General features: G+C 41.7%; 1 protein-coding gene across 5 annotated transcripts in view; it reads right to left on the reverse strand.

The window, feature by feature from the left end:
- axdnd1 (axonemal dynein light chain domain containing 1) overlaps window positions 1-10,145 on the reverse strand; it is a 139,398-nt gene extending 129,253 nt beyond the window's left edge. For 4 of the 5 annotated variants that reach the window (XM_048539706.2, XM_048539704.2, XM_048539707.2 and 1 more), the window contains exons 1-2: window positions 9,363-9,762; window positions 5,420-5,569 (exon numbers count right to left, since the gene is read on the reverse strand). In XM_048539706.2, coding sequence (XP_048395663.2) covers window positions 5,420-5,537 — 118 coding nt within the window. In that variant the 5' untranslated portion in view covers window positions 5,538-5,569; window positions 9,363-9,762. The other variant, XM_048539705.2, reaches the window with a different exon arrangement.
- Between the last annotated feature and the right edge of the window lie 3,426 nt (window positions 10,146-13,571).

Consider the following 13,571-nt stretch of genomic DNA (forward strand, 5'->3'; position numbering starts at 1 on the left):
TATGGTGAGCGTTGAGCTCCATCTCCTAATCCTGTTCTCTCTCCACATCCCTTGATCCCTTTAGCCACAAGAGCTGTATCTACCTCCTGACTGAAGTTATTATGATTTTGCCTCAACCACTTTCTGTGGTAATGAATTCCACAGGCTCACCAATCTGTAGGCAAAAAAAATTCTCTTTATCTCTGTCCTCAAAGGTTTAACCCTTCTCCTTAAACAGTACTTCTGGTTCTGTACTGCCCCACCATTTCTTGTCTAGTCCTATTAGAATTTCATACGGTTTCTATGAGGTCCTATGATACCACCAAAGAAATCAATTTGGCAAACCTTAGGTGCACTTTCACTACAGCAAGAACATCCTCTCTCAGATAAGGAAATCAAGACTTACTGCCTGAAAATTGAATTAGTTGAAGGTTGGTCTGGTATGTATAATGCAGCTCTCTTTCAGCATTGATGCGAAGGCTGATCATGCCAAATGATGCAATCGTTCAAATAGCACTATCATTTCAGATCACAGAATATAGCAGAAACTTACAGCACAGAAGAATCCCTTTCAGCCAATCATGTCTGTAGCAACCAAAAAGGATTATTATATAATCCCACTGTAGAGATCTTGGCCGCCTTGAAGGTTATGATATTTTAAGTGTGCACCAATTAATTTTAAATGATGGGCACTTCTGTACCCCTGCACCCTTTCACGCAGTGACTTCCAAATGCAATCATTGTCCACAATTTTGCTCATACCTCTCTTTACCTTACCTGAAACCCTGAAGTTCCAATCTTGTTTGTTTCTCAGCTATACGCAGCAATAACTGTAGTGTCATTATATCATATGTCTTCTGCAATCTCAGCTACTCTGTCTTATTCCCTAGATATCTTGCATTGAAGTATATGCCAGTTAGCACTGTCAAACTCTGTTATGGTTCAAACTTTGGTTTCCTCTGCCTTGTCAACATGTACACCAGTTCAAAATATCTGCCTTCCATTTCCAAGTCTTCCCCCTTTGGAATCTACTTCCAAATTTCCAGCCCCTTACCAATCTAGTTTAAAACCTCCCCAACAGCATTGACAAAGCCACCTCTGAGGAGATTGGTCTTGGATCTGTTGAAATGTAACCTGTCTTAGCTTGGTTCATATCTTTGTGTCGTGTTCCTTCGTAAAGATTTACCACTCGCACATTTGATTAATAAGGGCATTAGGTAAATTTAACAGACAAGGTAATGAGTGCTGGGTAAGTGCAATTTACCTACACATCCTTAGTCAAGCATACTGCTGCTTCAACTCATTGTGCTGCTGGTCATGTGATATAATCCTGGTCATTGGCTCCTTAACATATGCAACTTCTGAAGTAGTAATTCAATATTTTGTACAGATCTGACAAACACACAAGTGATCACAATGCCTCAGCAATCTAATGCACTTTCTTCTCACCATCTCTCCAGCCACAAATTCATTAACTATTATCTTCCCATCCTGCACTTGCAGATAGCACTGGTAATGATCCAGAGACTTCAATCTCTTTCTTATTCCTTTACGGTTCCTTAACATAGGCTGAAGAGGGGTAAGGTCCTGTAGGCTATGTCTTGATGTCAACATGAGCAAGTCTGGTTGTTCACCCTGCCCCTTCTGAATATCCACCTTGCTATCATCGTTTCTTTAATCAATACTATGAAGCCTCCTTTTTCATTCTCCTCTCTATTTCATCTGACAACCTTGTAACCATGAGTTCCAAAGAACCCAAAACATTACCTCTGCATTCTCACCACAGATACTGCCAGGCCTGCTGAGTTTCTCTGGCAATTTTCTATTTTTGTTTCTGACTTCCAGCCTCTGCAGTTCCTTGATCTTTTTTGGAAGAAGTGCTGAGCATTTCTGGTTTTGTTTCAAATATGACTCAATAATAGCTACAACATATTCTCAAATGTCAAACTTCTTCAGAAAGGGTCCTGACCCGATACATCAACTTTCCTACTCCTCTGACGCTGCCTGACTGCTGTGTTCCTCCAGCTCCACATTGTGTTATCACTCTTGTAAAGCTTTGTTGTACTCCCTCTGAAACCAATATATCCTTCCTAAGGTGCAGTGCCCAGATGTGCTCTCAGTACTCAAAGTGGGGTCAAACCCAAGGTTTTGTACAACTGCAGCATAACCCCTGCATCCTTCTTATCCAAGTCTCTAGATATAAAGGCCAACATTTCATTAGCTTTTACGATTATTTTCTGCAGACATCTGTGACATTTTAAAGATCAATGCATCTGAATTCCCAAGTCTCTTTGGACCTCCACTGTCTTTAACTTCATGCCATATAGAAAGTATCCTGATTTGTCCTTTATCAGTCTAAAATGGATAATGTCACATTGGTTTATATTGAATTCCATCTACCACAGTTTTGCCCATTCATTTGGTTATCACTATCCCTTTGTAATTTTATGCTATTATTTACACTGTCTATAATGCTGCCTAACCTTGCGTCATCAGTGAATTAGGACGTATGACTTTCTTTGCCATTATCCATGTCATTAATAAATAATGTAACTAATTGAGGCCCTGACACAGATCCTTTTGGGACACCACCAGTCATATCCTGCCAATTTGAGTACTTATCCCTACATTTTTTCGCCTACCACTCAATCAATTTCCCAGCCATGTCAGTAATTTGTCCTCAGTTCAGTAGCTTGTAGCTTAGTTAATAGTCTGTTGTTAGTGATTTTAATGTCTTCTGGAAGTCCATATAAACATCTATAGACATCCCCCTGTCCATTACCTAAGTCACCTCTTCAATAGCTTCAATGAGATTTGTCAGGCAATACCTACCAGTCATGAATCCATGCTGGCACTCAGTGATTAACTGAAAATTACTCCATTATAGACCAACAATTCCCCATACCAGACGTTAGGCTAACTGCACTATAATTCCATGGCTTTCCTCTTTTGCATTTCCTTTAAGCTGTGTGACATGTGCAATTTTTCCAATATAGAGGGATGTCTCCTGATGCTAGGGACCTCTGAAAGATGGCATATCTAAAATATGCTCCCTACCTCCTTGAATGGAGACTGTCAGGGATTTGTCACCCTTTAGCTCCATTAATTTCCTCATAACTGATGTTTTATTTACATTAATTTCATTCATTCCCTGTCCTTATCCACTATTAATTATTAATTACCTTGGGACTGCTTGCAAGCTATCTTCCTGTATTAATCTAATTACTGAGGCAAGGAAATTATTGAACATATCTACTTCTCTAAAGTCAACAACAATATCTACAATTTCAGTCCTTAGGTGGGCTAATATTGCTCCTGACCTGTATATAACTATAACATTTCTTCTTATTGCTTTGGATATCACTGGCAAGTTTCCTTTCATGATCCCAATAGTGGCTCTTACAAGCTGTTTTTTTCCCTTTGTCTTTGGATCTTTCCCATTTAGTCTGACCTGTGCTGCTTTTTGCATTTTTTGTCAGCCCTTTCCTTTGGTTTTATGCTGTCCCTTGCCTCTTTAGCTGTCCGTGGCTGTTTTATCTGTGAAGTCGAACTTTCCCTCTGAGATATAAACTGGTTTTGTATTATTAAATGTTTATTTAAACATTCTCCACAGTTCTTTAGTTTTTTGCCTACTAGCAGAATTTCCCAGTTTACCATGGACAGTCTCTACCTCATCTCATTAAAGTTGGCCTTACCTAAACCTAAAACTCTCATGGCTGATTCATGCCTATCGCTTTCAAATCCTACATTGAACTGGATCATGCTATGATCACTGTTTAATAAAGGCTCATGCAATTAATTAAATCAGGCACATTACTCATTATTAAGTCCAATATTGCTCATCGTCTTATTACAACCAAGACATATTGCTATATGAAACTATCCCAGACATGCTTTAGAAATTCAGAAACTCAGAAATTTGATTTGATTTGATTTATTATTGTCACATGTACTGAGATACAGTGAAAAGTATTGTTTTGCGTGCTATCCAGGCAAATCATATCTTACATAAGTACATCCGGGGGTAATGGAACAAAATGCAGAATACAGTGGTTCAGCTACAGAAAAGGTGCCGAGAAAGATTAACTCTAATATACAAGAGGTCTGTCCAATGACTGATGACAGCAGGAAAGAAGCTGTTCTTGAATCTGTTGGTACATGTATTCAAACTTTTGTATTTTCTGCCCAATGGAAGAGGGTGGTACTAAGTATAACTGGGCTGGGATGGGTCTTTGATTACATTGGCTGGTATAGTGAAATGGCAAGCAACTGGATGGTTAGGGTCATTCCTACAGACAGAGTGCAAAGTGGCCACTCAGTCTGTATTTGGTCCTATCAATGTAAAGAAAACTAATTATAAGCAACAAAAACAGTAGACCAGATTGAAAATGTTCAAGTAAAATGCTGCTTCATCTACAAAGTGTGTTTGATGTCTTGGATAGTGAGGAAGGAGGAAACAGATTTTAGATTTTATTGTCACATGTACTCAAGTACGGAGAACAAGCATGAAAAGTGCACACTGTCTCTACCTGTGGCACCATCTTAGGTACAAAGTAGCTGGGTGCAAAATCTTAGTTATAGAAGTAGAAAAATAAAGAAATAAGTTAAAAAGTCAGGATTGTAATGTTTTTCTTAAGCCAAGGGGCTGCAGACACTCCAAGATGAGCTTTCCCCACGAGGGCTCGCTCTCCCCTGCGCTGAGCATGCTATCATCCGTGTTGGGCTAAGACCCGCTTGTGCTCGCCAGGCGCCTTCACTGCCGATCTCCACTGGGCACGCTGGGTTTCGCTCCCGCTCTCAAGGCTTCAGCCCCCAAAAACCATCGTCCCTCGTGACCGACTACCACTGCCACTATGTTTGCCCCCTCTGTCTCATTGTTGACCGCCACTGTCGCCAGCTGGGCTTGCACTCAGCCATGACTGCTGCCAATGTCCGACGCAGTATTCAGCACCTCGTTGCATAGTCCTCTCTGGTACCGCTGTGGATATCGATGAAGCCGCAATGCCACCAATTGTGACCAGCAACTTTGTGACTGACTGTTAACGTCTCCCAGCCGTGGCCTCCATGACCGAGCTCCCGCCAGGAAGTAAGTAGAGAAAAACAAAACCTAAAGAACTGAAAGAAAGAAAGACAAAAAGAAAGAAAAGAGAAAAGAAAGAAAAGAGAAAAGAAGAAAGGAAAGCATTCGGAGCAGATGAACTCCAGTCAGGAACCCTACTCCGCCACCATCTTGCTTATTTGATAAATGGGCAATCGAAAGAATTCCACTCACAATTCATCTCAATACTTTCTTTCAAAACAGATATAAAACTGATTACCATATATTTAAAGAAAAATCAAATCAATGTACTTCTAATGCAACTTACTGGTTGAGAAGCACTTTGAAATATTCTGAAGATGCAAAAGGAGTTAATTAAATGAAAATTCTTTCTTGGCTTACCTGGTAGCTCTTTTAAATATTTGCACACATTTGAACTGAGCTTAGCACTATCCTCATCGGGTTTTGGCATGGCAGGAAGAACATCATCGCTAGGAATGTCCCCAAAAGAATCACACATTTCCGTCAGCTTTCCAGTGTTTCTAGTAAAAACTATAAATAAAATTAACTATAAAATCAATTCTGTACTGACTTTTTCCACACACAACAAACACTCAAACTGCCAATAATTATGTCGATTTGCAAAAGCATTTTTTGTCTAGTCCTGTGACTTATGTTTAAGATTAATACTTATCCAGTTTACATACATCTTGGCAAGAGTAAACAAAAACACAATATTCAGATTTAACAATGGTCTATGCTGAATTTTAACCTACCTTAAACAGATATTTTCACCTCCATAAAATTGCCAAGCCCCATCTTCCCTTAGTCTCTCTGGCACTGAAATCTACATAATCTTGATCACCTCCAAATGTGACTATTCTAAACATCTATCCTTGTCGACCTCAACCCTCTTGAACACCTAACAAAATGTCTGCTGCACACATTCTTCTCCACATTACGTCTCCCTAATCAATCACTGATCGTTCCCCAACCTACATTGTTCCCAATTTCTCAATGTATAGCCTTGACTTTGCAGTGACAGTGCTGGAACTGTGCTCAGAGAATGTTAGCGAACTCACACGATGGATTTTCTCTTTCCTGTGTGGTAGTTTAAATCTGGAACCAAGTTAAGGAAATTTTTTTGTTTGGAATGTAGTTGTAGCAATTAAGCAATCAACCAGCCACACCGAAATTTTCATACTGTAAACAACACTTAAATATCATTCATCTTTATTTTTCAGTTAACAAAATATATTACAATTCAATTTAGACAGAAGCTAAAATTTAAACAAGGATTGTATTATAAAAACACGGAATTTATGAATTTAGACATTCTAGAAATAAGAATCAGTTGTTGAGGGCCAGGGATCATGTTTTGCAGTAATTATGAAATTAAAAACCCAGTTACACCTAAACCAATCATTTTGAAGGGGATTTTATGGCAAGACTAAAAGTAAGAGAGAATGCTCTGGACAAATTAACTGATTTTCTGATACTTCAATCAGAGAATCATTCAAAAAGTGCAATTGGAGACTTGTGGAATCACTGACAACAATTCCATTGTGTACTGTTCAGAAGTTGCCTTCAGTTTCACTGGAGCAATGACAACAAACACCGTCAGTTTTGTCATCATGGTCAATGAAAAAACCTGGCCAGAAATTTAATATCCTCTGTTTTGTATTTAAATCACTCCAGGTTTCAGACCCACTCTATCTCTTCAATTTTCTCAGCCCGATCTTGACCACAAATCACAACAGCCCAAATCCAGCAATCTGGGAAGAAATCCCTATTTCCAACAAATACAGAATGCTGGAGAAACTCAGCAGGTATGGCAACATCCAAGGAAAGAAACACTGTTAACATGTCAAGTCTGGTATGGCTCTTCTATTTCCAACTTGGATCAAACAAGAAGTTACATACCTACCTCTCTACCATTTTATAAGTCTATCTTGTAACACAGAAGTTTTAATTATAGACACAATGCAGCAATCCTCACAGACATCAGTATAAACAATCATCAATAGAAGCCACACATCTTTTTACCAGCATTAGCTGTTGTTTTCCACTAAGCAAAAAGTTCAAAATGCCCAAAGCCTCATTGAGAATCTACAAAAAGGTATAAGATAGTATTGTGTTAGATGGATGGGTGAGGAGCTTGGGGGCATAGTTGGCAGGTGGGTAAGGGGGTAGAGTGGCAGCTGGATGAGAGGATTGTTGGAGGTTAGATTAAATATGCCATTGGGATAGTTGGGGAGTTGGAGGGTGTAGTAGGGAGTCAGAGGTTTTCAGTAGTGTAGTTACCACAGAGGTAGATTTTAAATCTTCTAAAAATTTCCCAAATAACCATCCAGATACACAAGTCAGAATCCGCCAAAGTCTTTAAAGTCAATCTTTGAGTTGGAAACATTCTCAGACAACCCAGAAACAGGGTAATTACATGTCAGAAGTATAAACTTCTCAGACAATTCTGTTGTAGTTACTGCTTCAGGACCTCCAACGCCACAGGGTTCATCTGGCATTCAAGCTATCTGGTGTACAGAAGATCTTGGACATTGTTCTTTCTGATTCTGGCTCTTGTAAGGTCAACCTCTCTTTGCCCAATGATAATACTGCCTTTTGCCACCCCCACCCCAATCTTTGGAATTCCATTTAAAAACCACTTCACTGTACCTCATTTACAGAGTCATACAGCAGGGAAAGACCCTTCATTCCAACTCATCCGCGCCAACCAGTTGTCTCAATCGCAAGCATTTGGCCCATATCTCTTTAAACCCTTCCTATTCTCATACCCATCCAGTTGCCTTCTAAATGTTGCAATTCTATCCACCTCCCCATTTCCCCTGGCAGCTCGTTCTATATACGCACCACTCTCTGCTTGAAGCAGTTAGCCCGCAGGTCCTTTTTAAAATCTTTCCCCTCTCACCTTAAACCTATGCCGTCTAGTTTTGGATTCCCCCACCCTGGGAAAAAGACCTAAGCTAATCACCCTATCCATGCCCCTCATTTACAAGGTTATTTGTCAAACTTCAACACTCCAGGGAAAATCACCCAGCCTATTCAGGCTCACCCTATTACTCAAACCCTTAAGTCCCTATAACACCCTTGCAAATCTTTCCTGCACCCTCTCAAGTTTAACAATATCCTTCCTATAGAAAGGTAACCAGATTTGTACACGATATTCTAAAAGCGGTCTCATAAATGTCCTGTACAGCCACAACATAACATCCAAATTCCTATACACAGTGTTCTGACCAATGAAGGCAAGGGTGTCAAACACCTTCTTCACTATCCTGTCTATCCACGAATTATGCACCTGCATGCTAGAGGTCTCTTTTTGGCAGTATCGCCATGTCCCTACCATCAAGTGTATAAATCCCGCCCTGGTTTGCGTTTCCAAATGCAACATTTCACATTTATCCAAATTAAACTCCACCCACCACTCCTCCACCTATTGGCACATCTGATCAAGGACTCAAAGTACTTACTGTCCACTCCATCACCTGTTCTGGAGTCATGTGCAAACTTACTAGCCATGCCTCCTATTCACATCAAAGTTATTTATACACATGATGAAAAGCAGTGGATCCAGCACCTCTAGACTTCAAAAGAAAAATTCTGGAGACCCATTTCTTGATCAATAAATAAATGAGCACTAACTTCCTAACTCGTGGTATTTTCTTATAACAGTCCCTTGGTGCCAGATTAAAACACTTCTCATTAAAATCATGAAACTATGTCATAAGTCCAACATTTATTTTATCGTAAGGCGCTATTCTACTTTTGACCTGAACTTACTATATGAAAATGCTCAACAGTAAATATAATGAATGCAGCGCACTTGGTAGCTGTCAGTTTCTTTTCCTCCAACTTGTTTGGGCATGTGGTAGTCACTCACACCCTGAGGGCAGGCTTGAAACCGGACCCTCTGGCCCAGAGGTAGAAACACTACCGTTGCACCACAAAGCCCGTAGGATGTCAGATTTGTTTTGATGGTTTATGAAACTGCAGTGATCAATGCAACTTCCAGTATTGGTGTTTCTCCACTGCATAAAACAGCGGTTCCCTCCTGCGGTGCAATGAGGTCCAAGTTCCCACCTGCTCCTGAGGTGTGTAATAACATATGTGGACAGGTAAATTAGAAAAGTAGGCTTTTTAAAAAAAACAGAACAGCGACATTTTCTCCGAGGCAAGTTGTGGGGACTGGCACGAATTACGGGCCTACAGCCAGCGATGCTCACACTGCACGAATGAAGTTCGACAACAAAAGAAAAGACAACCGGGCAAGAGTAGCGGGTCTACGAGACAGTAAACGGTGGGCGAGCTGGAAGTTGGCAACACTTACAAGAACTGCAAAGTTGCCGGGCTGCTGTACTGAGCCCACACTCGCCCTTTCGCCGGGGCTGTTCGAGGCTCCGCCCGTTGCCGCCGCCGACCGATCTCCAGGGACGCGGCGGCCCGCCCCGTTACCATAGCAACGACTAAACACCTCCCTCGCCGTCTGCCGCTTTCCACTCTTTACAGCAAGGGCGCTCCGGTCAGTTGTAATCATTGTCGAACAGGTAACGGCCCGGATTGTGGGCGCACGGGTCTTAACCGCGGACATCACCCCTCACTAGCCACCTCCACCACACCGTTCCCACAGGCCGTTGGTAGGGCTGGCCCACCCGCCAATCCAGGCCCCGGGCCCAGCCCGCTCGCCTGTCTCCCTGGTTACCGACGAGCACTTTTACTCTCAAAGCTCCTGCACTTACTTTCTCTCCCCCAGCAAACTGATCAGACATAGTGGCTCAGCAACCGTGAAGACCCCATCATCCTCAGCACACGAGGAGGAACGGCAAGCACATAATGAAATTTCTTGATAAACGTAATAAGGAATGACACAAAAATACCCTGCAATTCCTGAAGGGAGAAACGTGCAAGAGCCCGCTGAAGTAAACAGGAGTATACCCAGCCTGTGGAGTTTGGAAGAAATACAAACGGAAAAGAATTCTCAAACCATGCAACAGTTTTAACAGGCGAGCTGAATAAAATGTGCCTTCTTGTCCCAGATCACGAAGTCGAAGGCTTTGAGTCTCTCCACCCCGGCTCGCCTATTTCTGAAGAAGAGCCCCGACCCGAAACGTCAACTTTCCTGCACCTCTGATGCTGCCTGGCCTGCAGTGTTCATCCAAATCGTTTGGTTGTGTGATAGCATTCCCGTCTAAGAACTGGAAATAAGTTCTAGGATTTAACCCACATTCGTGATAGCCCCAACGAACGGACACGGGAGTTCCCATTTAGGAACCCTCAGTCGTTCAACGGCGTTCTCGCATTGAATTAGAGTACGGGAAACCGCAGTGACTGTCCTCGAAATTCCCTCATGCGTCTTCTGGTTTCATTTCAGAGATCCACACTTTCCGTATCAAGTAGATGTTCACCTGCACGTCCGCCAATGTGGTATACTGCATCTGCTGTACCCAGTGTGGGTACCTCTACATTGGGGAAACCAAGCAGAGGCTTGGGGACCGCTTTGCAGGACAACTACACTCAGTTCGCAATAAACAACTGCACCTCCCAATCGTGAACCATTTCAACTCCCCCCTCCATTTCCTTAGATGACATGTCCATCCTGGGCCTCCCTCAGTGCCATAACGATGCCACCCATAGGTTGCAGGAACAGCAACTCTTAGGCTGCTTGGGAACCCTGCAGCCCAATGATATCAAGCTGGATTTCACCAGCTTCAAAATCTCCCCTTTCCCCCCCCCCCCCCCCCCAAACCATCCCAAAACCAGCCCAGCTCACCCCCGATAATAAAGTGTGAAGTTGGATGAACACAGCAGGCCAAGCAGCATGTCAGGACCACAAAAGCTGACGTCTCGTGCCTGGACCCTTGATCAGAGGCCCTTCATCTTGGATTCTCCAGCATCTACAGTTCTCATTATCTCCAAGCTCATCCCCACCTGCCTAACCTGTTCTTCCTCTCACCTATCCCCTCCTTCCACCTCAAGCCGCACCTCCATTTCCTACCTACTAACCTCATCCCGCCCGACCTGTCCAGGTAGCGCAGACTGACCTATCCCCTCCCTACCTCCTCTCCACCTTCCGTCTGCCTCCCTCTCTCTCCCCCACTATTTATTTCAGAATCCTCTCCCCCTCCCCCTTTTCTGATGAAGGGTATCGGCCCAAAGTGTCAGCTTTTGTGCTCCTAAGATTGCTGGGCCTGCTGTGTTTATCTAGCTCCACACTTTGTTATCCAGATAGGCAGTACTTTAATTCTAATAAAAGTAGTAGACTTTTGTATTAGTTAATAACAACTTCAATTACAAATGTAAGTAAATAAAGATTCCATTATGTAAAGTTCAACTGCCTCAGTTTGTGAAAGTGGACCAATTTCCACATGGCCATTTTAGAAGAAAAAAGGTGGATAGGGGTAACATTCCCAAATAAAGGGATTTTTGGGTGTGAAAGAAAGGGAGGAGTTGACAGACTGTTGACCACAGTTGAATGTAAAGCAAGGAAGGATTATTTTTCATGTACTTTTCCTATTGGCTTTTAAACATTATGAGGGGGGGGGGTGGTTGCAGGTACAATTCATAGTTCATTCCTCACACACTACCACAAAAGCAAAAACCATCCACTGGTTTAGATTAGTGGCAGGTGTTACAATGTAACTTGTACATCATATAAGGAGTAGAGTTAAGTTTCAATCACTTAACTGTTTACTTCCACTTTGAAAAACCACCCTCTTTAGCAAATCACTACAAAAATATTAGTTTCTTTCTACGGTCTTGCTTGATGGGCTTTTGAGTCCCACCCTGTGTAAAATAGCTCACCTAAGACTACCTTATTATGCTTTACATCCACTAAACACTCCTAATTCTTGGTGCTTTACAGTTTATTCTTCAAATTTTCCATGGCCATGGCTCTTCCATCACTTAGGTTTGCATGTCGCCCACTGTAGCACTGATGACAGTAGGTGAATGATCATGGCCAGACTGAAGTTAAACACTTTTGTCACAGCTTGTGAAAATAATTTATGATCAAAACACAAGTGTCCTAATCAATGTGGGCTTAGTCAGAAGCAGGCGTATATTTTCACTTACTGAGGATAACAAGAGGAATAGGCAACAATATTTGCTAAGATAACCCAGTGAAACACAGCTTTTGCAAACAGGAGTCTTTATCCTAGATCAACAAAACCACACAACCCACAAAAGCCTTTGTTAAAGTTCCTATGAAAAGCTGTTTGTGAAATTTGGGTCCCGTGTCTGCAATCCAGGGTAGCAATGTTTCAACAAGGGAAGATACAACCACAAGACAAAAAGGAACAGAGCTATAGTCCATTTGTAACCTGCAGTTTTAAACAAATCAATCCTATAAATTTTAGTACTGGAGAGGAAAGAAACTTCAAAATCCTGGCTCGTGAGATGATTTTTAAAAAAATTCCACGGAGTGATATATGGGTGAACTGAACTTGTTTTTGTTGTGGTATTTAATAATTAAAATCTTTGGAATCATGACTTTAAACCCCTATGTATCATAAAGCAGATGACTGACAGGCTTCTATAATACTCATGGAAGTGTACTTATTTTGCAGGGTTTTACAACAAAGAGAAAGAAAACATTAAAAGTTAGCCAAAGCTGTGAAAAGTAAGCTTTTCTTAATTTAATTAAAAGCTTTTGAATTCAGTTCAAAGGAGATTTGCCTGAAGTCAACTGCAGAACATCTGAAAATGGAATAGCAGCAGGGATTAGAGCATTTGGCCCCTCAAGCATTCAACAAGATCATGGCTACCTTGGTCTCTACTCCTCTTTCGTGCTGGCCTATCATAGGCCACAACTCCCTGATATTTCAAAAATCTATGGACATCATCTTTATATACTTTGTGATCCAACCTTCATATTGGCTGGAATTCTCGACCCCTTATATTCACTGAACTGTGGGAGAAGAAATTCTGTTGCATCTCAGTTCGAAATGTAAACTATTGTCCCTTCACTCAAAGTCCCTAGTTCAAGATCACCCCACAAATAGTAACACCTTGTCATCATGAACCCTGTCAATCCCCTCAGAATGAAAATGATCACATTCAAACATACAATGAGATCATTCTTTTAAGCTCTATAGAATGAAGGCCTAATCTGTTTAGACATTCTTGACAAATCAACCACTTCGTCTGCAGAAAAAAAAATTGATTTGGAGCCCATCCACCACCCTCTAAGAAAAAGAGCAGGAAAGGACAACACCAACCCAAGGAAACCTAAACACAAATAGAAAGCAGGGCATAACACCTGCGCTTCACCGGAGGCTCACTGACGACGTTACCTAGAATGGTGATGAAACGTCTGAAAACGAACCTTCCAGCTCAGCAAGCAAACTTACACCCAGAAGATACAGAAGTTTGCACATGCACCAACAGGTCCAAGAACAGCTTCTTGCCTGCCATTACTAGATGGATGAACAGCCTAAGTTCAAATAATGTTAGTCTTGCTTTGTGCACTTCCAATGCATTGTAACCTGTATGCCTCACTTTGTCCAAGTTCTTTTCATCCTATCATCTGCAAGTCCTTGCT

This window comes from Stegostoma tigrinum, chromosome 8 (genome assembly GCF_030684315.1).
Source record: "Stegostoma tigrinum isolate sSteTig4 chromosome 8, sSteTig4.hap1, whole genome shotgun sequence".
NCBI classification, from domain to species: domain Eukaryota; kingdom Metazoa; phylum Chordata; class Chondrichthyes; order Orectolobiformes; family Stegostomatidae; genus Stegostoma; species Stegostoma tigrinum.